A 23,157-nucleotide genomic window follows, 5' to 3' on the forward strand; every position below is an offset into this window, starting at 1 on the left:
AGAACTCTGCTGGTGGGTCATGGAGGGAGAACCCTGCTGGTGGGTCATGGAGGGAGAACCCTGCTGGTGGGTCATGGAGAGAGAACCCTGCTGGTGGGTCATGGAGGGGAGAACTCTGCTGGTGGGTCATGGAGGGAGAACCTGCTGGTGGGTCATGGAGAGAGAACCTGCTGGTGGGTCATGGAGAGAGAACCTGCGGGTGGGTCATGGAGGGAGAACCTGCTGGTGGGTCATGGAGAGAGAACCTGCTGGTGGGTCATGGAGGGAGAACCCTGCTGGTGGGTCATGGAGGGAGAACCCTGCTGGTGGGTCATGGAGAGAGAACCTGCTGGTGGGTCATGGAGTTGTGGATGATGTGTGTGAGGTAGCAGAGGCAGAAGTAGCAACTTTGGTGGGATTTCTTTGAATCAGAAAATGATGCATTACATGTTTTTTAAGCAACAACTCTATCAACTGTGAAATGGCCAAAATAACAGAATTGGAGATGATACTGACAAAGCTTCTTTCTGAACTTTGTAAATTACTTTGTGTAAAGTCATAACCTTAAACCACAGAGCAGTGAGCAGCTTTATGCTGTCCACCAGTTTTGTTTGATTGAAATAGCAAATTGTGAGAAAAGGAGAAATAGTTATGCTGAACAACAAACACATTTTTTAATGAATTCTTCAGGGGGATTGGTATAAGGCAGGGTAAAAAAAAATCATATGAATTGCTTGCCTTCATTCTTGCGGGGCAGAGTAAAAATTTGGGCATGAGGCAATGCGAAACCAAAGGAGCACAACTGGCCGTGCTTCCTTAGGTGGGTGTTTTGACCAGGATGTAACTCTCAGGCTATTGGTCTGGTGGATTTGTGGTTGTGTGGTCGAGTTCAGAAATTGAGGTGTTCATCATATACTGAAAAGTTTATTTTTTATTATTGGAAATCATATAATTTGTTTATACATTACTGAACATTATTTTTACAGATTAAAATGGTAGGTACTGTAAGCAAACCCACAATAACTCTTGTCAGTAAGTAAACACTGAATGTGAACATGCATTGAACAATACACTGCGACACTGCAGCACATAAACACACACTCATGTAAAGTTACCGTTATCAATAGCTATCATAACATGTAGAGTAGCTGTATACGCTGGTTGCCTACAGTGTTGCCAGATGTATGATAATTATCGTATGTCAAAAAGTCGTTCGCCTCAATAAATGTTTTTTGAAATGACACATTTACGCCTATTTGTTCTCTAGGTTATATGGTTACTTTGATGAGTTGTCTTGCGCTACTGACAGATGAAAGCAGAAAAATTGCTGACAGCCGAGTTTGAGCGTTGTTCCCCTGTAGTAGTACGTCATCCAGTCTCACAATTGAAAGAAGGGCCGTGATTGGCAATGTCTAATGGCGTCCCAAGGTGTGATTGGCTTACATCCCATCTCACATTGGATACCATGACTGGATGATGAGATTGGAGCTTAAACATACTAAAGTAAACATACTCTGCTGGTTCAGCTCTGTTTAGGCACTTTTGGACCAAGGAACTTTTTCATAGTTCTTAGAACTGTTGGAGGAAGTAACCCCATTTTTGTGTGTCCACACTGCAGGAACTGAGGACAACCATAGTTCTTAGAACGCCGTTTTGAGGGAGTTTTTTAGCTCCTACTCTCCCAGCACAAGAGGAATGATGACTGACGTAAGTGTATGGTGACTGGTCCAGACATAAGTGTACTACAATGCGTATTGCAACCGCCATTTCTAAAAGTCCTTGTAAAATGTTAGCTGTGTAAACAACAGCTCTTGCCATTAAAAAATGGAGGAAAAAAAGACAAATGGACCGACAGTGAAGTCGCTATACCAACAGTCGGCCAGCTTACGTCACTTCCTACTGGCAGTGCAGATGCAAACAGAAAAAAAGCCCTTGAAAGTATGTAGTTCTCAGGGGAGCTCTCCAGTGGGTAGTTCCGTTCAACGAGTCCCTAGAACTGTTTGGTCTGAAAGCACCTCTTGAGCGTTACAAGGTCAGTAGACCTGGATCTGAAAGCTAATCACTGCTCAACCTAGAGGGAGCAATGCTCCTGGACCCAGATTTCACCTGTGTAGGTAGGCTGCTTTAGTTCATTAACATTCTTTCTACATATTTACAAAGAGACAAGAATTGCAGGCAGTGTTGCTTAAACTAAAACCAGCCAACATTTCTCACTGTAGCTGATTTTTAATAAATAAAGTTTCAGTCAGTACAAGCACTAGTTCTAGCTCTTCACTCTGCTCTCTGTTACTTCCCATTTCACCAGATGACTATGCCGATAAATCATGACTTGATCACAGAAAGAAGCTTCCAGTAAGCCCCTGACCTTTGCGAAGCATTAGTTTTAATCAGAGGTCATTCGGTGTCAGGTGCCTTGGCGATTGAGTGCTTGTGACGTGATACTGACATGCATAGTTATACACGTAGGATACAGACGTCATGGCAAAAAAAAAAAAAAAAAAAAATTAACTTTTAAAAATCAACCTCTTGCCTTCGTTTCACTCACCAGCCAAACAATGACTGTGTTATGTCCCATCTGGGCAGCAGCATGAAGAGGAGTCATCCCGTCATTGGCTCTGATGCTGGGATCCGCCCCGCAGTCCTTCACCAGGTATTGGACGACCTCCAGGTGGCCTTCCTGACATGCTAAGTACAGGGGTGTGGCACCATTTTTTGTTTGAAAATTGACGACACTGGAATGAAAGAAAGAGGAAATGAGATTCTTCCATGTTGGTGTTTACAGGCTGAGATTCCCACCTGGCCTTTTCCTAGCGACAGGTCAGGGTGTTTTTGATGCATAAACCTCCCATGTCTCCATATGGTCATTATGTACCAATGCCAAGTGAAGCCACTGTTTTATGTATGTGGCCCTTTTGTGTATGTATTCACATTTTCCAGTTTAAAGCCAGCAAAGCTTTTTTTTATTTCCCTTCAGAAAAACTCGCATAAATTTGCTTCATTTCACTTAAATTCAATTAGACAGCTAGATCATCACCACACAAAACTCTGTACAGAACTGTGTTTCGTATCACACCCTTTGAGCAGAATTCTTCCAAAAGAAGATCACACACCTCAGTAGAGCATGCTGTTGAAAAGTAAATAAATAAATAATGAACTGACAAATTCAGTTTCGTTAACTGAAACTTTGGAGCCTGTAGGTCATGTGAGGTGGCAGAAATTGAGCCTAGTTGTCACCTGTAAGGTTCCTGAGTTACTCTAGTTTATGAAGGCAGAACTGTTAGAACTTTACTCATGGATCTGTCTGTCTGTCTGGGAAAAATGTCTGGCACACACGCATTTCCACACCCTACAGCCACAGCAGAAGGTCAGGGAGGGAGTGGGAGCCTCCTGCTAAATCCCATCAGACTCTGCTTTATTTGGATACTGACTGACAAGTTAGCAAAGAGTCCCCTAAGAGGATTAGCATTCCACTGGCTGGAGTCACAGCAATGAGAGAAACCCAATGGTAGAAATGTCAAAAGGGGCAGGAAGGAAAGGGCTGTGAGACAGTGGAAAAGGAACAGGGGAAGGAGAGAAAGGTTATTCTGTCTGATTCAAGTCAAACGTCAATTTCACCTGGTTAGGGCAGCAGAGAGATACTTTTACAATCGCTACATAATTCTTCAAAGAAACAAGGGTGTCATCTTGGCTATATTCTCTCTCTCTCTCTCTCTCTCTCTCTCTCTCTCTCTCTCTCTCTCTCACTCTCTCTCTCATTGGCAGTCTTTCTCCTAGAAGGCCTGACTCCTTCAGGATTTGTTCCAGGAACTTCTTAGGACGCAAACTGGTCTGATATCACTTCAGGTTCAGTGAATGAGATTTGTTTGTTTTGAGCATAGAGCCAGAATACCATATAACTCCCACTGGAGGAAGGTGGCATACCACTGCTGTAACAGTCAGTTAAATAATTACATTAGATTAAGAATTACAGTCACCTTTGGTCTAAACAAAGAGAGAATGATGAGGACAGTGCCAAAGGTATTAATACATCTCTATTCTGCGTTGTTGTAAAGAACAGTTACCCCGCAGCTAACTACATGTGACATACATATGATGGAATATTCAATGCATTAAACATCCAAAAAAACAACATCCACGGCTGACATGTTACTAATCTTTGTATAATGATCAGTATTACGAACCCACAGTAATAGCTGTCCCATGACTTTCATAAAAACACCTGACATTTCGATGCTAGTACAGTTCATGGTTGGTGATCATGACAGTGATAAAAACATCCGCTCTCCACTGGGGGTGAGGGTTTCGAATAAAAACAAGTGGGTACTGAATATTTCAGACAGGAAGAGCTCCTAATCAGAGGCTGTGTCATTAGGAAGTGGGCAGACAAACGCAATTATTCATGAGTGTAACTTAACAGGACCCGGTCACCTACACACTGGAGTACAGGCGAGAGGAAAGGCCTAGGAAAACACACAAATACATACGTGTTTGTGAACGCATGCGTGTGCACACACACACACAAGCTCATACAACCTCTCCCTCTTTCTCTCTCTCTCCTTCTCTGTCTCTCTTACTCACACAAACACAGACACAAACACACACATTAAACAGACACACATAAATAAACATGTGAACAAGACGAAAAAATGCCCTCCACATAAAACACATCAAACTGTATTACTCTGGGACACAACATGTTATTCCAAAGTGTGAGTGTGTATAATTATTAGTAACATAATGGCCCTGGTCAGTCTATTGAGGCTCTTCCCTGATAACACCCTATTTGTATTTCTGTGGTCATTACAGTGTGAATAATTTAAAGTGTGGACTAAAAAAGCAGTCACCTCTATAGTAATACAAGACCAGCTGAGAGAGGATGAAAAGATTGAGACACTCCAGGTACTTCAACCAACAAATTCCCACTTGACCTTTTGTTTAAGCTGTAAGTTTTCATCGTTAACTCTCTCTGTGTCAGGTCTATGACAGTAATTATACCAAAAGACCTACCACTGACCACTTGTCCCCACACGCAATGTCAAAAGACAGTTTAATTGATTTAGTCACTGTAAAATAGGCACTTTACTGATGGCACACTGTAAAACTGAATAATATACGAAAACAGAACAAAAATTTACACATAAAACACAAGCCGCATGGAAACACACATCTCTTAGACTACACACTCATGACTGTTGCCATACACGACATTACAAAGCATTACACAAGTCAGCACACAACATTACACAATAGTCAGCACGTAATGGTCAGTGCACAACACCACACAATACTACACAACTCTACACAACAGTCAGTACACAACACTACAGAATTGATTTTAAAGTCCTTCTACTTGTATACAAAGCTCTTAGTGGTTTAGCACCCTCTTACATTACCAATTCTCTGTTGTTTACGTTCCCTCACGAGCCCTTAGATCCTCTAAAGCAGGTCTTTTAAACATTGCAAAAGTCACCAAAAACAAAACTGGGGAAGCTGCCTTCATCCATTACACACGTAAACTGTGGAACACCCTACCAAAAAGCATTAGAGAGGTGGGCTCAATGGACATTACACACCTAAACTGTGGAACACCCTACCAAAAAGCATTAGAGAGGTGGGCTCAATGGACATTACACACCTAAACTGTGGAACACCCTACCAAAAAGCATTAGAGAGGTGGGCTCAATGGACATTTTTAAATGGCAAATAAAACCTTCCTTTTCAGTCTAGCTTATTATTAGCAATTTTTACTTTTTTACATTTTTTTTATTTTATCCATTCTTTTAATTATTTTTCCTGAAATTGCTTTATTCTTTAACTTAGATGATCTTCCCTGTTTTATGCGCTTTGGATTCTGTGGTTTATCTTTGTTTGTTATTGTGTGGTCTATTTATTTTATTTTATCTTCTGTTATATGCTGAAATGAAAAAGCTGCATTCTTTGTATGAAACGTGCAACACAAAGTGTTCTTGTTCTTGTTATTGTTATTATTATTATTATTATTATTATTATCAACAACATTACACAACACTACACAACAGTCAGTACACAGCACTACACAACACTACACAACAGTCAGTACACAGCACTACACAACACTACACAATTGTCAGTACACAGCACTGCATAACACTACACAACAGTCAGTACACAGCACTAAACAACTGTCAGTACACAACTCTACACAGCAGAGCGTAAAGAAGGTTTAGACCATTGTCTCCAAGTCAGTTCAGCTGTACTGCCACGAAGACTTCATTACACTTCATTCTGCTAATGACGCCTTCAGATTGATTCTTATTTAAAAACAAAACAAAACAAAAAAAAAACAGCAGCACTAGTCTGGAGCCTGAGGTGAGTCTGGGGTGTTTGAGTGTTAGGGAACACAGGGTCCAGTCTGGACAGAGGTATCACTGTCAGCACAGAGTAGGGGAGTGTTTCAATAAAAGGCTTCTCCTGGGTTGGAAGAAGAAGCTGGGGGGGGGGGGGGGGGGCACTGGAAATGAAAATGGCTTTGGTAACACCATGTTTGGATCCAAAATAGGAAACCTAGACAACAAAGGTTGAAAATGTGCTAATTTACAGATTATAACAATCATTAACATATTTTTTTTTCATTAATGCTAAATATACAAACTGAATTTCTGAATGCTTTACGTTTTTAGTTTATCAAGTGAGTAAGAGACATCAAATCATGAGAGATTCAATATGGAAGAGAGAGTCTTGGCAGTCAGATCACTCTTCTGAGATACAGCCACTACAGACGGCTGAAGGAGGCAATGCTTAGAGTGATTACGTCTCTTCTGGCCTAGCACTAACACCCCCCCCCCCCCCCCCCCCCCCACATAACCCCCAGTGCTGTAACTAAGCCAAGCAAAAGACCGTAATCTCCACTGATTAATTACATAACACTCTACCCTTTTCCACAGTGTTTCACAAATATCTCAGTGCATTTTACAACAAGGTAATTCCCATCCTTTATGCTGGTCTCGTTATCGGCCAGGCCACAACATGTCTGATTTGGTCTCAAGCCAATCAAAATCCTAATAATAAATCTCTGCCCCCTTTGTTAAACACTTTATCTGCCTCTGTCCTAGACCCATCTCCATTTAAAAAAAAACAACCTAAAAGACACTAAATGACAGTAATGAGGAGCTGACCTCAGACCATTCACCATGTGGCATGTTTGAGAGAGAGATAAAAACCTGGTATTCTTAACCAGCATGAAAAGACAGGGGAGAAAGCCAGACATAACAATCGGCCAAGACAAAAACACCCATTTATCCTGAACAGCAGTACTCTGTTACCGCGGTTACTTGTCTTATTGTCTGTAAGGGTCCACAGGGATCATGTGAATCAACGTTGACCTCTATATCTGTATGTTTGTGTGTCTATACATTCACTACCAGCCAGAGGTCATTTCACAGGGGAGTTATATAATGTCCATAATCTCTTTCATGCAAATAATTACACAGTGAACAGGAATTTCATCATTACTCTGTGTTGTACAGTGTTCTGTATATCAACTAACCATTATATGTTTATGGCAATGTAATGTGTTATATATGTGTTTTAGTGTAATATGTTACGTGTGCGTGTGTTAATGTAATGAGATATATATGTGTGTGTTAATGTAATGTGCTACATGTGTATGTTAATGTAATGTGTAATAATGTGTTTCAATGTAATGCATTATATGTGCATTAATGTCATGTGTTACATGTCATAAGCACAAAATGTGCTGTAAAATACTCATCAGACACAAGATGAAAGGATGGAGACAAAGAGGGCCAAAGGGGACCTATAACGACCAAATCAGCAGAGGCCTGTTCATCTCTCCAGAGCTGAAAGTTTCAGAGTAAGAAATAGAGGAAGTAACAACTCCTAAACTCCTTTTTCAGATTAAACACTGCAAAGAAAACTCTGAAGTGCTTAAATTACGCTAAATTCACTTTATTGATCCCCACTGGGGAAATTCAGAGGGAATTCAGAGGAAACGTGTTGAGTAATGACAGACTGTAATATCAGAACCATGTGAGCTGAACTTAACACTCAACAGGCTGTCATATTTTCCCTAACAGAGACAGCTGGTTGTCAGCAGACAAACCTTATCTCCTTTCTCCAACCTCCACGACCCCATGCCCCCCCCAACCACACACGACAGGAGACTACTAGAAAGCAAGCCTCCATTCAGCAGTATTTGTTTTCCCCATTAGTTTATCACTGGTTGTCTAATGTAGGTCTCCATGGCAACAGGAGTACACAATACAGGATGGAGGAGGGGTTGAATGGGGCACCTGCATGCATCTTGTCCTGATTAATTATTCATGAGCCACAGTGGCTGTTTGGTCACACAGCTGAAGGGGACTGGCTTCAGAGACACCGTCTCAAATACACTCAAAAGGACGTGTTTGAAAAACAGCAGTAAAGACAACAAAAAGAGGAAAAAATGTTGAACATATTACTTCTAGGTCAAGAAGGATAGCACAGTGACATGCCAGTGTACACAAAACAGCAAACTCTTCAGAAAGCTACTTAAATGATAAAAAATAACGGGAAACTGAAAATTTAACTTTGAAACATGTGTGTGTGTGTGTGTGTGTGTGTGTGTGTGTGCGGCAACTGAGTGGCATAAGATCCACTTGAAAGAGAGGTGCAAGCCCTTGAGAAAATTGAAGTTAGCAGTGTAGCTTCATAGAGGTGTGTGTGAAGCCTTGGTGAATAGAGACATGTACAGACTGTCTTCTCATCTTAGGGTTCATGCTGTCTGAGTGCCAAACAGTAGCACAAATACATGTCACTAGTATATAGATGAAAAGTGCTAGAATAATTTAACATGTATGTGCTGGTACAGACCTCTGCCCAGTCTGAGCACTCTTCCCATTTGTGCACTATATTAATCTCAATACGATAATCCCAGAGTTTTCTTGGAAAAGTGACTGCACAGTGCTCTGACTACAGATTGCCAGCCCAATTAGGCATCGGGGGTTCTCACATTCACATAGGGAAACACATACTTTATGACTTCTGCAGTCCAAAGACACATAGCCAGCATCACCTGAGGCTGTTAAATGGGTGTTTAACAAAAATGATGGCAACAATCAGGGAATAATTAAGATAGTCATGTACCATATGGCTGTTGCTTAGCATAAATTATGACCTTTAGGAAAATATTTGAATAACAGATTCAAGGTTAAACGGGTTTGAATGGCCTCTGCCTGACATCCTGTCCACTGTAGTGACATACAGACTCTGCTGACGGACATGACTGTCAAAGTGTCACACACAGTTACTGTGCACTCAGAAATGAAAGAGAGAGAGTCATTAAGTACAGTATTCTTGAAAAAATATGGTAAAAAATAGCTTCAAAGTCACTACATTACTGGGAGCTGCATTAGGTTCTGGGACAAGGTGACCAGTTCAGGGAGGCAGTAATAGAATAGCTCAAAACTAGAAATAAAAAGTTTGGGAAAAAATATGAAAACATTAGTACACCAACACCTATACAAGAACTGGGCCAGGCATCCATAACCTAAATGTTCCCATTGATATTTAAACTAGTGATTAAACAAGACCATCACTGATTTGACATTCATAAACAATATTTTGTTCATTTTCATATTTCTGGTACAATCCGAGTATGTCATTTAACAAGATTCCGTCCCACGCAGTGACCTTGAGTGCATTTAGTCCTCGTCCTGATTTCAGTTCACACTGAGGTGAAACCTACTGAGAAGTAAATACTCTCAAGTAAACACATACATTTTCTATTCTCTTATTAAAACACTTTGAGTGTTTCTTATAACCAGATTTTCATTCACTCTCCTTTGACAGTGTGTTTAACACAAACAGGCTGGCTGGGTGTGGAAGTTGCAGGGCTTTAGATGAATAACTTCACAACTGTCTTCACTATAGACGTGATCATCACAAATACATGCCGGCTGACTTGTCTCAATAACTTTACCACAGAAGGTACTGATTTTGTCTCAGGAAACAGTGTCAGTCTGTCCCATAAAACATCCATAACGTCAGAGAGAGACAGAGTAAACAGTGATCCCCACCTTCCACTGTCTGCTTTATGGCTTTACCACACACCAGTGTTAGACAGCTACACGTTTAGCTAATGTAGAACAGTGTTCACCAACTTAGCTGGCTGTTTGTTAGGCGAAGGACAATGTGCTGTAATGATGTAACAATTGTCATTTAAGGGCCACCTCTGAAGAGTTTTGACATGTGACAGACAGAACCAGATGAAACCCCATCTGTGCAGTGACCCAGTGTGATGATGAGGACAAAAACAGGGACATGGTGGTGAACCATATGTCCCTGTTATATCTCTGTGGACCAAAGTCCCTCTGTAACAGAGCTGCTTAATAAACAGCACAGAAAACCATTTTTCTCCCACAGGACCTAATCTAAAGACAACCACCACACAAACACACACACACACACAACACACTCACATGCATGCACACACATGACACACGTTCTCAAATATCTGACACATGCTCTCTCTCTCTCTCACACACACACACAAACACACACACATGCACACGCACGCACACACACGCACACACACGCACACACACATACAGATGATTTATACAATTAGTGCTGTGTTTCCTTCTCTCTGGACAGGTTGTGTATTCAGTCAGAGGTAACTGTGGATGCAGATATCTACAGTACCATGGCTGGGCTGCTTTTATCAAATTTATACATAATCTGTTCAAACAATATTTAACCAATAATATTAATCAAGTGCAGAAAACCACATATGTGGATAAAACACGCTGAGTACAGTGTGCATGCTAATCATTTAGCACTGTTGTGATAAAAGAGATTTGAGGCAAGGGTGAATAAGTCATTTGTGTGTTGCCAAATATACAGAGTCAAGTGCTCTGGCATGGTTAATGTAGGACTATCCTTCCTTGGACTCCAGTCAACAGAGAACAGGCATCTGACGGCATAGAGTAGTGCTCTTATGTTGTTCTCAAAATTAAATCAGAGCTAGCACAGCAAGTCAGCACAAAACAGATTATACAATGTTCAATATTTATAGTACAGACTAGTACAGCAGTGCACTTGACACACAGTGCATCAGACAAGGCTGAAAAGCAGACAGCTCCCATACAGGGCATTTCTGAGGCACTTTGTGTAATATATAGTAAGGCTCCCATGACCACATTTTAATGACATGTCAGTAATGTTCCAGAAGGTTCTGTGTGTGCATGCCTAATTAAAGCATTTCACACATTTATAACGTGAATCATTTTTTGCCCTGTAGGTCTCTTCATTAGCCACATTAAGTGGGTCTAATCATGCTTAAAGGTAACTGTGTAAATGATCCACTGAAATAAAACTGAGGAGGCTTTAAACTGAAGAGAGGAGGAGATTTGAATTAAGCCCTCTTTTAAAAAAAAAGGACTCATGACTTAAGGGATTAGCAGGATAGCTCCAGACGTCCGATTCAGACGGCGCAGTTGTCGTAAAACTGGGCCTGCTCTGACTCCATACTCTACTCACGGTAAGCGTTGAATGGTCTAAAATAATTTGTCATCACATAATTTTGATCATTTTCTCAGCAGCTGTCATGATAGCTATGTACTGAAATGTTTTGTTTCCCAGACCTCTCTCTTTCATATTTTACCAAACACTGCCAGTGATCTGAATTGTTTTCTGCTGGTGTTGCTGAAAAGCACAACAGCATTTGAATGTTAATCATACGATACTAGTGAAATCAACATCAAACACAACATCAAATGATAATGGCTGAACTACCTCTATTGTATGTACCACCTTCCCATAGTCCAATAATGTTATAAACATTACAGAAATCATCATATTTTCATTATAAGTGAGGTTTAGACACAGGACAGGTGCTGGGAAGGCCTTACTGTGGACTGTGTCCCAGTAGCAGTCTGAGGGAGGGTAAATCTCCCTTAGCAGCGGCGTAGTGGACAGGCAGAGCCCCTGTGTCTGTGGCCCCCCCAGGGTCTCCCTCCCCACTCTTCAACAACCAATCGGTGATCTCATGGTGGCTGAAGCGGGAAGCCAGGTGCAGGACAGTGGCTCCTGAGCTGTCTTTGTCCTGCAAACACACGACAGTCAAAGAATCAGGACAGTGAAACAGCTGGGGAGATACTCCTCTTTTTCCTATGAAATGAACCAGTATTTGACTTGGAAGACATAGAGCAATAAAGGCCAATTTGTCCAAACTGACCAGTTTGATTTGTGCAGCGATAGATCATAATGGTAGAAAATTAAATCAAGATGAGTGTTTGAATGATATAACCCTGACACTATTAAATACTAGATGTGTATGCCCCCGAACCATAATGTCAGCAGTGCTGTCATCAGGTTTGTCACTTCGTTTATCATTTACCACAGTGGTGAAGTGATGAAAACAATATTTCAATGGCATTGTAACCAATCACATCCAAAGATGCAGCTCAGGTCTCAACCAATGGCTTTCTGAATACAAATAATGATGACCACCAACCAACCAAAGCCTGGGGAGAAATATAGGTCTATTTCTTACAGAAACTACTTTTTGTCTTTGTAGGTAATAAAACATGTTCTGCACAAAGTCAATAATCAGTTATAATCAAACTGTGTAGATGATAAAAGATCATATTCTTGTACTGATGATACAGCATCAAACTCAAGATTTTTAATGCATCTGAAATGCACTGAGGCAATGTGTGTCCTTCAGCTGTCTTCAAAACTAAATATGAACATAAATGAACCTATTTACCATTAATTAACGACCCTAAACTAAAAACAATTTAAATTAACATACTGAAACTTAATTAATGACCCAATAATAGCTAATGGTTGGCAAATTCGATACACTGGTGAAATCTATGACTTGTGCATTATTTAACTGCACACACACCATATTGATGCTGAAGCTAACGAGTGATACAGAAAGGAGATTTGGAAAGAAAGGGGGAGAATAAAAGAGGGCTCTCTGGTTACTCATCCATCAGGGCTGCGAACAGTTTTTCCATTTTATCCTGCCATATACAGGTACAGCTTCACCACTCTATCAGAGTAATACAGTAACCTCTCTCAGCTGCCCACTGCCGTGTGGCAACAAAGGTTGAAAATAAGTTTGTGACACTCGAAGATAACACTTTCATCAATAACCACATCGTATCACATTACCTTAGCACACTGCTATTCAGTTCATTTGAATTATTTATCCTTTTGTGTGTGTGTGTGTGTGTGTGTGTGTGTGAGTGTGTGCGTGCGTGCATGTGTAAGTGCACATTTATTATAATGATTTGGCCAACCAAAATCAAGTCATCACAATTTGCATAACCCCACCCCCCTCATGAAGCGTGTGTCTCGATTGGTAGATAAAGTACTGTTAGTGTTAATGATTCATGTAAGTGAGTAAACCGATAGCATAAATCACTCATCCATCCACTCCATTCATTCTCTCCTCCAAGGTTTAAGACTGCAGTCAGATCACTTTCTCCTGATTCAGTTTCTGAGGACATGCACAAATTTACCAGCGTGTACAAAATGTTCAAAAGATATCAGCAAGATCATTGTCAACACACCCCTAATACAGACGTTAACAGTCACACTGTCATGGTATAAGAGGACACTGTGACTTAGTTAGCTAGAGTTAGCAGAGTTAGCTCAGTGACATTTAAAGGGATAACTATACTTTTTTCATGTCTTGCTTCATATTTTGTCTTTATTGTTTCATGGCAGGGAGAGGAGGTCAGGGGACTAACATCTGTGTATAAACTTCAGTAAAAGTCACTTTTCTCTGGGAGGAGCCCTTTGATCAGACTGCTTACCAAAATCATCAGCACAAACAACTTGCCTTAAAATCTTCACATTTAGGTTAGAAAGAAGAAGAAGAAGGAGGGGAAGAAGAAGAAGAAGAAAAAAAAGTTTTTTTTATTGATGACAGGAAACTTTCATTTGGTTTGCTCTATATCTAAATTTATATAGGGGAGGTCAGACAGCTGCGGGAAAGGGTGAAATGCCACTGTTCCCCACGGTTCCATTTATCCCTCTGTCTGCTCTCATGCATTTTTAATAATTTCACATGTATACACAGTAAATAAGGTTTGTCTTCACATGGTGAATGCTGTTCCCTCAGTCACAGGCTGTGTCACAGCACTGCCTGAAAGAGAGTAGAAATGGACCTCCTACTCAGGGCAATGCACATCTTCATATGGTTCATCTGGACACTTCTCTATCTACAGCCTTAACACAGCAGCTCTCGCTGACTGTGGAGAGGGTAACGAGAGTCTACAGAGAGGTTACCTGCCTAATTCCTACTGTCAAAAGCAGCCACAGTTGCTTCTAACATGTCTAACAGTGGTTCTGAGGTTGACCTCTCACACAATTCACAGGTTTCAGTGTAGAGGAAGGAGAAGAAGAGGAAGGAGATGAAGAAGAGAACAGAACAAGTGGCTGCTAACTACATCTGTTAAGTAATATAGCACTGTTCCTGATTGGTCAGTACAGCAGTGACGTCATCACGTCCCTTTTTTCCATTAACTCTGAAGTTGAAAACACACAGCTCTTGTTTTTTGTTTAGGATTACACGTCTATAAAACCTTCTGTGAGTATACTGTTTTCAGTCTATTACCCAAATAGTGTCCAAACACCGTACGGATAAAGGTTTATCCTGATTTGACTCTTTCTTCTCAAGAGGTTCTTAACACATTTCAGCAGGTTGGCCGAAACCTATAGCAGGCTACATCAGGGAACCTTGCAGTGCCTCACCTTAATTCCTGTGAGCCAAGGAGAGTGCTTATTACATCACGAGGAAAACTACATAAAAGACACCGCACTCAAGAGTTATTCACACAGAGGCAGGACTACATTCCAGTGTTTCTTACAGAAATATTCAGCACACAATTAGAGTTAGAGGATGGAAACAAGGATGGCTTTGGTTTTCAAATGCAAACAGACACAAGGCTGAATATCTGACCATGACAAACAGGGACAAACATCTGAAAGTTAATGCACTGAAATGAATCTGAGATTCAGGATAAAAGTCTGAACACTCTTTGAACTCTACATGTATTCATCTAGTGTAACGAAAATTTTAAAAAAGGAAAACAGAACAACAGCCTCTGGTGATAATATATGCCATCAAAAAACAGAAATGCTTAAGGAAAATGAGGTTTCAGCCACAGTTACAAACATAATTTGTTATGAACTGAATTGAATTCTGAATTCAAATTGTGTTATCGTCACCAGTGTTGTTACTTAGCTCATTCTTGTGCCATCAAATCAATCAGATGACTTCGAGATAACGTTTGTTCATGCGCTGAAGGAGATTTTTGTTGTCCATCCTTAATCTCAGACAACACAATACACTAGCAACAATATATTACACTTTTCACTCCTTACTCATCCCTACACTTCAGGTTACTCAACACACATAAATGTGGCCCTGCACCACTCAGTCGCAAGTCCGAGCTCTAATGTATGAAGTACATACGTTTCTATTGTAGAGATAAATATATATGTGGACATGACAAGATTGTAGAAAGGATATATATTCTCAGGCTTGGCGTAACACACTATGTTATGCTATTACGTTTAAAACACGCGAACATTATGATTTTCGGGTTTTTAAAGTGTTTCTGATATTCAAAAAAGCTTTGTGATAAAGTTGCTGTGAGTTGAGGGAGTTGGACAAATCATACAGTTTACGCAAGAAACGTCGAACAGAACTGACATCACCGGCGTGCACTGATAACAGTATTTCACTCGTGCATCATTCAAGCATTAGCGTGAAGGTTAGAGGAACATAACCGAGCCTGTCCCACTAATGAGATGGGAATTACCAGCGACACTAAGAGGTGCCGATTATAGACCCTGAAAGCAGTTTATGTGTCAGTGCGGATGGGAAACAGGGTTGTAGCAAGTTTGAGACAATGTCCGTAAAAGCCTCATTCACTTCCCGTTAGACTTGTGAACAAGCGGACAGGGAAGGTCGGTAGACTTAAAAAAGGTATTTGTTTTTCCTTTTAACAAAGAGAGTTAGTTTGATATGAGAGATGACAGTAGACTCACCGTTGCTCTGCATCCCCCTTGTGTTAGGAGCCACTGCAAACAGGCAAGGTTACCCGTGGCAGCGGCGTCATGTGCCGGACTTGCTCCATTGTTCGCCAGACTATTCCCTGGTAAACCCGCTTCCTCGACAAGGTACCGCAAACAAGTTAACTTTCCCGCTCGCGCCGCATGATGCACAGGTGTGGCGCCGAGCATGTCTTTCACATCCTTATCGAGTACCTTCTCTGCTAATTGCACTTTCAGAGTTTGTACGTCGCCTTGCCGGGCGGCGAGAAGTATCCTTTCCACCGCTACCATTTCAACGGCCACGCTTCATTAAGAAGACTACAAGCAGAGTATGAGACGACCAATTCGACTGTAGTAGCCTACCCCAGTAAATTGAGGAAGGGTCTTTCTTCTCTGTGACTTTATTTGCCGTTGTCCATGACTCTAATTAAACAAATTACTTGATCAAAATGACTGCCCCAAGAAGAAAGAAAACATCAAATATCATACTGATGACTCAGATGTCTTTGCCATAACCGATCAGCCTTGTGTCCCCGGACCAGAGGCGACATAAGGTTACTTGAGCATAGGTCAGTTGTTAGACGCACCTTACATTCAACCGACATATAGTTCATGTTATTTAATTGTCATGTTACACATACAAAATTAATACCACAGCCTGGTTCAACTAATTAGGACAGCATCGTGACTTTTAAAGACGAAAATGCACTGCCAACTCTTCGCTCTTTAGACGTAACATTTTCGGCATCGTGTAGAATTCAACCACTCGCTCCTTGTTCCTCCAGCCACAGACGGGACATGACACCTGTGAGCTACATCGGAGACGAATACTCCCCTTGCACAAAGACTTTTTCACAAAAATGTGGCGAGCAAATGTTTCAGGCTTCTGAACCCACTTCCCGAGAAATATTTTGGTAATATTGCTTTGCGTCTTCTTTCCTGGCCTCAGACGCCTACACAGACTCGGCACCTTCTTGAATAATCTATGAAGGGGAGGAGGATTGCCTCGGGCGGCTAACTACATGTTTGCCCCCCTTGAAATCGGCATCTTAAAGAGACAGTGTGCGTCGAATTCGCGTCGCCTTCACTTTTGTTTGTTTATGGTTTAGTTCATGGTTTTTCAGTCCGCGGTATCCTACCTCCAGACATCTCGCGTATGCGTTCTACTCAGCTTATAGCACAATATCTATCTTGTTTTGTCAAATAACCAGACCTTTAGAAGAATTATGATTAGCCTGCTAGTTTTAGGAAATAGACAAGTGATGGTTTAATCCAGGAGGAAGAGTGGAACAGCTCGTTTAAGACACTGCCTAGCGCATGTCGCAGTTTCTGTGCATGAATCCAGACCGCTTTGTGTCTGGATGTTTGTAAATGGCAAATCCGAATGTTTTAAATTTGTTTTTGTGGTGCAGCGATAGATTCTAATAAACACAACATGGCACAACAATGCACAAGTAATATAAATATTAGCACTGAAGTATCAGATTGTTGTTTGTTACTCTTAGGGTATCCAGCTATTTCCACATTAAGCAATGACAACTGTTGATTATTTGCAATTCTACATATTACCAGGAGGTGGCTCGCTTACGCTTACATTTTATATGAATATACCAAGCGTAAATTATCATTTGAAAACAGAAAACTCACAAATGAAAACCCAAACACAACCCAAGATTTTCTTTTCTTATATTAAACGAGACTATTTCTGTAGAAATGTGCCAATTCCGGATTCTTTGCCAATAGTTTGAATTATGATTAAATAAAAGACTATGGAAATGCTGGTCTTCGTCATTTATTTATTTATTTACTTATTTACTTATTTATTTCTCTATTGTTCACACCCGCGTCCTTAAATCGTTGAGTTACATTTATAGGCTAAGCCTAGGCTATGTATGTAAATTCTACACTTTCTCCAAGGGCTCTTCACATTACGTCTCATCATTCCTTAGGTAAAAAGCATACGAACAAAAAGTCCTACTGTCCTTATGTTCTCCATCGTTTTCCGCTCGAGCGCGTGTTATTACGAGAGACTCCCCAGAGCTTTCGGGCTTACGTTCGACGCATGCCACGCGAGCAATCTGCCCCCCGCCCCCCTTTTTATCCGTTCAATGATACGCATACGCACGCGCCACAGTTCAACTGAACAATCCCAAGGGGGGGATCTTTCATCACGTCTCCCAAGATAGCTAAATCAATGATGTCATCAAAGATTATTATAATATGCCTGGTTTTAAACGTTTTTTATACTCATGCCACTAATATCGTGAGCCACTTCTAGAAAATTAGCCTATTATTATGCATTAGCCTATTGGTTGTTCGTCAATGGATTTCGAACATTTAAATAAAATGGTAATATTAATTGACCATATGTTCATATAGTAATAATTCAAATATGGGAAAAAATCGTAGTTCGTATTTTAAGTGCCATTTCATAACATTACGGCGAATTTCTGAAACCTGACAATCACGTTTTTTGTTTACAACGTGTTTTTGTTCATGCACATGCTTTTCTCAAATCTTTTTACTTGCGCCCCGAATGGCTGTTCATATTATCGAATTAATATGAGAGTTTTTTATTACGATAAGTACTCATTTGTAATTTTATTCATATTATAATTAGGCCTACAATAGGTTATCCCATTGATTCACACTAAAACTATGCTATAACTCAGCAAAAGCAAATCAACATAATATATAATATAATTTCTACGACATCATGATATCAAAATTTCTTAATGGCTGTGTCAAGATTAATCCGTGGACTGATGTAAAATTCGGTTAGCTTATTCCTGTTTCTGGTCTCAATTAACTCTTAGCGGACCTCATTCAAACTCGTAGTTAACGAGCGCTGGCGTGAGAACTGTCTGCTGAGCATAACAGACGAGCCAACGGTCAATTCAGAGCACTACTGTGACTAGGGAGAGGGAGAAATAAACCGCACGCGTCAGACGTGTGACAGTTTTTCAAATTCCTTGTAATTATAAGCAAAGCTGGGCCAACCGAAACACTATTGTTGTAACCATCTGGTGCCTGTCCTATATGCCTACCACAACAAAGCGGGATTGTTTCTTTGAGACGTTCAGTTTTAATTAACCATAACAACTCAAGAAACAGGCTATGGATGTACGGCCTATGGGGATCTCGGCAGTATTTTGAAAACATGGATTAAAAAGTAGCAATTGAACAATTCATCGACAAATTAAAATAAATAAATAAATAAAATAGGCTATACATGTAATCACACTGACCTCATGAAAGCCTGATTCATTTTTGTTTTTAAGTTGCTTAAAAATCTTAAAAAGTTATAGTCTGTAGATTAATGACACAAACTGAGTACTGACAACTCTTTTTTTCATATTGGGCCATTTTCTCACGAGAGTTGTTGCTCACTACAAAATGAAGCGCTTCAATCAGTGTTAAACACTATCAGGCCGACGCAAAAGTATTTTCCCACTAAGATTTGTAGTTTGCAAAATTCTCCATAATATCGCAGTGTGCCATTTCTTCGTACAGAATTCAATTTTTATTTCTTTTTAAATCATTTCTGAATTCCCCAGCTGTTTTTTTTACGTTCCTTCACTCTCAACCACAGTGGTTAAACCATCTGTCTCCTGCACGTGCCATTAATTATTTCAGGCTGAGTGAGCGCGATCGTGGAGGGCATAAGGTTTCAAAAATTTAAAAGACTCACGTTTTTCTTCAGGAGAAAAACGATGTTTTTACTAATGCATATATCGACAGCTGACACTTTTCATATTCTGTTTTCCGAATTTTACTTTTGCCCCCCCCCCCCTCCTTTCAGCGTTACCTACAGCATTTAGTATTGTCGTTCGTTAGCCTTTGGAATGTTCTGGATCTTGAATTCCATGTACAGTCATTGTTAAGTGCAGTATTATGTTTATGTAATTTGTTTGATACCACACACTGCAATCAGTTACTGTTCTGGAATTGTTTAGCTTTAGGTACAAATTTAGGTAGAAAAGTTTTTAATCGATTAAAGTACATTAGACAAAGACAGACAACGCACGGAACATTTTTTTTTGAATAAGACACAAACACACAAGGAAAAATGTTTTATTCGCTCTCTCTCTGCCGCCCTCTCTCTCTCTCTCTCTCTCACACACACACACACACACATACACGAATATTAGCCTATCATTATGCATGCAAACAAGAAAAAAGAAGAAGAAAAGTAAGAAAAATAAAAAAAAAATAATAATTTTTTGGTTATATAAAATATCCACTGTAGCCAGTTGTTTCATACTGTGATCATAAATCGCCTGAGTATCTAAACAATGACTCCATAAAAACTATAGCCTAGGTCTTATACTTGGCTAAGCTTCTCATGTTATGCTGTGAAATTTTATGAAATATGTAAAATTTGGAACTCAGTTCAGAGACAGTGTAGGTACTTTTTTCCCTAGTTGTCTAATTTTGTTCCTACAATAAGTACAAATGCACTTGGACTAGCTGTGAAGCATCATGTATATTTCAATGATAATGATTAGGGTATAATTACCCAGTGCATACCCAAGTTGTGGTTTTTTTTTTTATCTTGCACTGAAGTATATATCACTGCCCAGTCATATATTCTGAGTATATTGAATTTCACTGGCTAAACAGTCTCTGACACTTCCTTGCATATTCTTTCTGTTTAGAAGACTGCCCTGAACATCCATGTGTTAAAGGACCATAGGCAACCTTTTCCACAAGGCATTGAGATAATGATTCCACAAGATTATCTCTACACTTAGACATAGTCTTATATTCTAATATCTTTTACATTTGTGGCTTGGCTGTGACCAAGACCAAGAGTCACTGAGTAGGACAATGAAATCCAGTCATTCATTATATAGACAGCAGTCTGGAGTGTGAGTGATTATGAATATACTTCCTAAGCAGAACCAGGGACATGATTTATGTTAACTGTATTTAATATATCTGTATTTATATTTATACAGATCAGGTCAAATGTTGAAATGCTGGTCCCATTTAATTTGGAATGCACACATACACACACTAATAATGTTTGGGGTGGGGGTGGGGATGGGGGGAGATCAAACGTCAATACATGCTAAAGTGAAGATCATGTTAGTGTGTATACCTTCGTCATGATCATTTCAATAACATCGGTTTGTTACCTTTTATCAAAATGAGTTTCTCATTTTACGACTACATGGCATTTCTCCATTTTCAGATAAATCAGTCTGCGGAAAAACTACCTCACTGGAGCACATTACATATTGTAAGCTTATTGAGAAACATCATAAATGGATATGCATGCTTATAATAAGAAACTGATCTGCTCGCCGTTTGGACAGTCTTAAAAACGTATCTTAAAGCTTAAAAATCCCAGCATTGGCAGATATCTCATCCATAATTGAAAATCGGCCCACAGATTACCTCATGGATGTGATTTACATATTAAATGGTTGTATAAAACTCTTCAGATGATTCCAAGGCTAAAGCGATGTCTTCAAAACCAACATTTTTAGTCTTAACTCGTAGGCTACTTACCTGCCAGGCGTTTGGGACCGGCTGAGTGTCGTGGTATGTGTGGGAACGTTCAGAATTGAAGTTTCTCACGTTGGTCGCTCACCACCTCAGACTATGAGTCTCATAAAAACTCATACCTGACTGGCAGAACGAGTCTGAGAATGGTGAAGTCTAAACAGTTCTTCCCATTAACGGGTTTTATAGATCATCATCATCATCGACATGAACATTATCATTATCATTATAATAATAATAATACAATTCTAACAATACAAGTTTATTTAGAGCCCAATATAATGTGGTCATAGTTATGACAAGCTAAACAAGTTAATGCTGCAGACTTAATTTAATTAACAGAAAAGTAACGCCATTTAACAAGTTGTTTTTCATGTCTTTAACAGCTAGACGCGATTAATTAGGCTACAAACGAACGACGCATCAGAAGTCATACAATAAGCACGTGATGTTACTGTAACTACCGTTATGCAAAACGCCTTCTCACAAAATTAAATGTAATCTTAATATACGAGTTCGTTAGAAAAATAATGTCACTTGCTAAGATAATAAATATATGAAATTTTACATACCAGAGCTGTGTTTTGCCGCATAGTGGTGGAGCGTTGTAGCGGAGAGGTGATGTTCAGGCAGACGCCCTGCCTCTGATAAGCGCCCTTTTGCTTGGAGATCCTGTGCGCGACTAAGAACGTGACTCCCGTTTTGTGGGCGGGTACGTCCCCGCCCTTTCGAGGTTTGCAATCAAACACATGTAATTGACTAAATGCAAACAAACGTTAGTCAACTATAATGTTTTTCTCGCTCTTTTTTTAATTTTCAAAGTTACTGAAGTCATGCCATGTTGTAATGCTGATGCAAAGAGAAATCGACTCATAAAGCTTTGTAATCCTAGTTCTACTCAGCACACTGTCAGTGATTTTTTAATCATAATTCTACAGAACTGAATTAGTTTTTACAACAATACAACTTCAGTACAATGTTTTTACAAGAACACTGCTTCAGAACAACTCAGTTAAAAATCTTACGCAGAATTTTGATCTGAAAAATAAATATTAAGTTAAAAACAGTGAGGTGTGCCTGAAAAAAATGAGAAAATCACCAACTGTATTCTTAAATTTTAACAGCCTGAGTTGCCTTTCCTCTTAATAATTCATTCTTATTCAGCGGCCATCTGGCGTGGTACTCCCCCGGCTCGTGCCGTTCTCGTGCCCTGTATATCAGCTTGAGCAGCCAAAAAGGGGCCCCAAGAGTGCTCTGAGCCCAGCATTATGGAACGAGAGCGTTTAAAAAACGCGCCATTTCGGCTTCTCCAATCATCCTTTTGTGTCCTGTTTCAGTTCAGAGCCTAATAAATTAATACAGAATGAATAAATATTCTTCTGAAAAGCCGTTTATAGCACTTATTTGTGATTAGCTAAAAGAAAACCCTCAAATTGAAGAACTGGTCAAGGAGCTGCACATATTGAGCCGCATTACAAACTGACATGGGGTGATATACTTTGTAAATTTTAAAACAAAGCGATTGGTGGACAAGCTTTCTACAAGCTTGGTCGACGTCACGGAGACGTGTTGTGGGCCCGCGATGTGCAGGAAAAACACTCTTTGTGCGTA

General features: G+C 40.0%; 1 protein-coding gene across 1 annotated transcript in view; it reads right to left on the reverse strand.

The window, feature by feature from the left end:
- Positions 1 to 16,326, reverse strand: part of espn (espin) — a 50,228-nt gene extending 33,902 nt beyond the window's left edge. Inside the window, exons 1-3 of the mRNA XM_030784918.1 lie at positions 16,030 to 16,326; positions 11,868 to 12,061; positions 2,525 to 2,711 (exon numbers count right to left, since the gene is read on the reverse strand). Of these exons, the coding sequence (XP_030640778.1) occupies positions 2,525 to 2,711; positions 11,868 to 12,061; positions 16,030 to 16,326 (678 nt within the window). The remainder of the gene's footprint in view (positions 1 to 2,524; positions 2,712 to 11,867; positions 12,062 to 16,029) is intronic.
- Between the last annotated feature and the right edge of the window lie 6,831 nt (positions 16,327 to 23,157).

The sequence above is a fragment of the Chanos chanos genome, chromosome 9 (genome assembly GCF_902362185.1).
Source record: "Chanos chanos chromosome 9, fChaCha1.1, whole genome shotgun sequence".
In the NCBI taxonomy this organism is placed as follows: domain Eukaryota; kingdom Metazoa; phylum Chordata; class Actinopteri; order Gonorynchiformes; family Chanidae; genus Chanos; species Chanos chanos.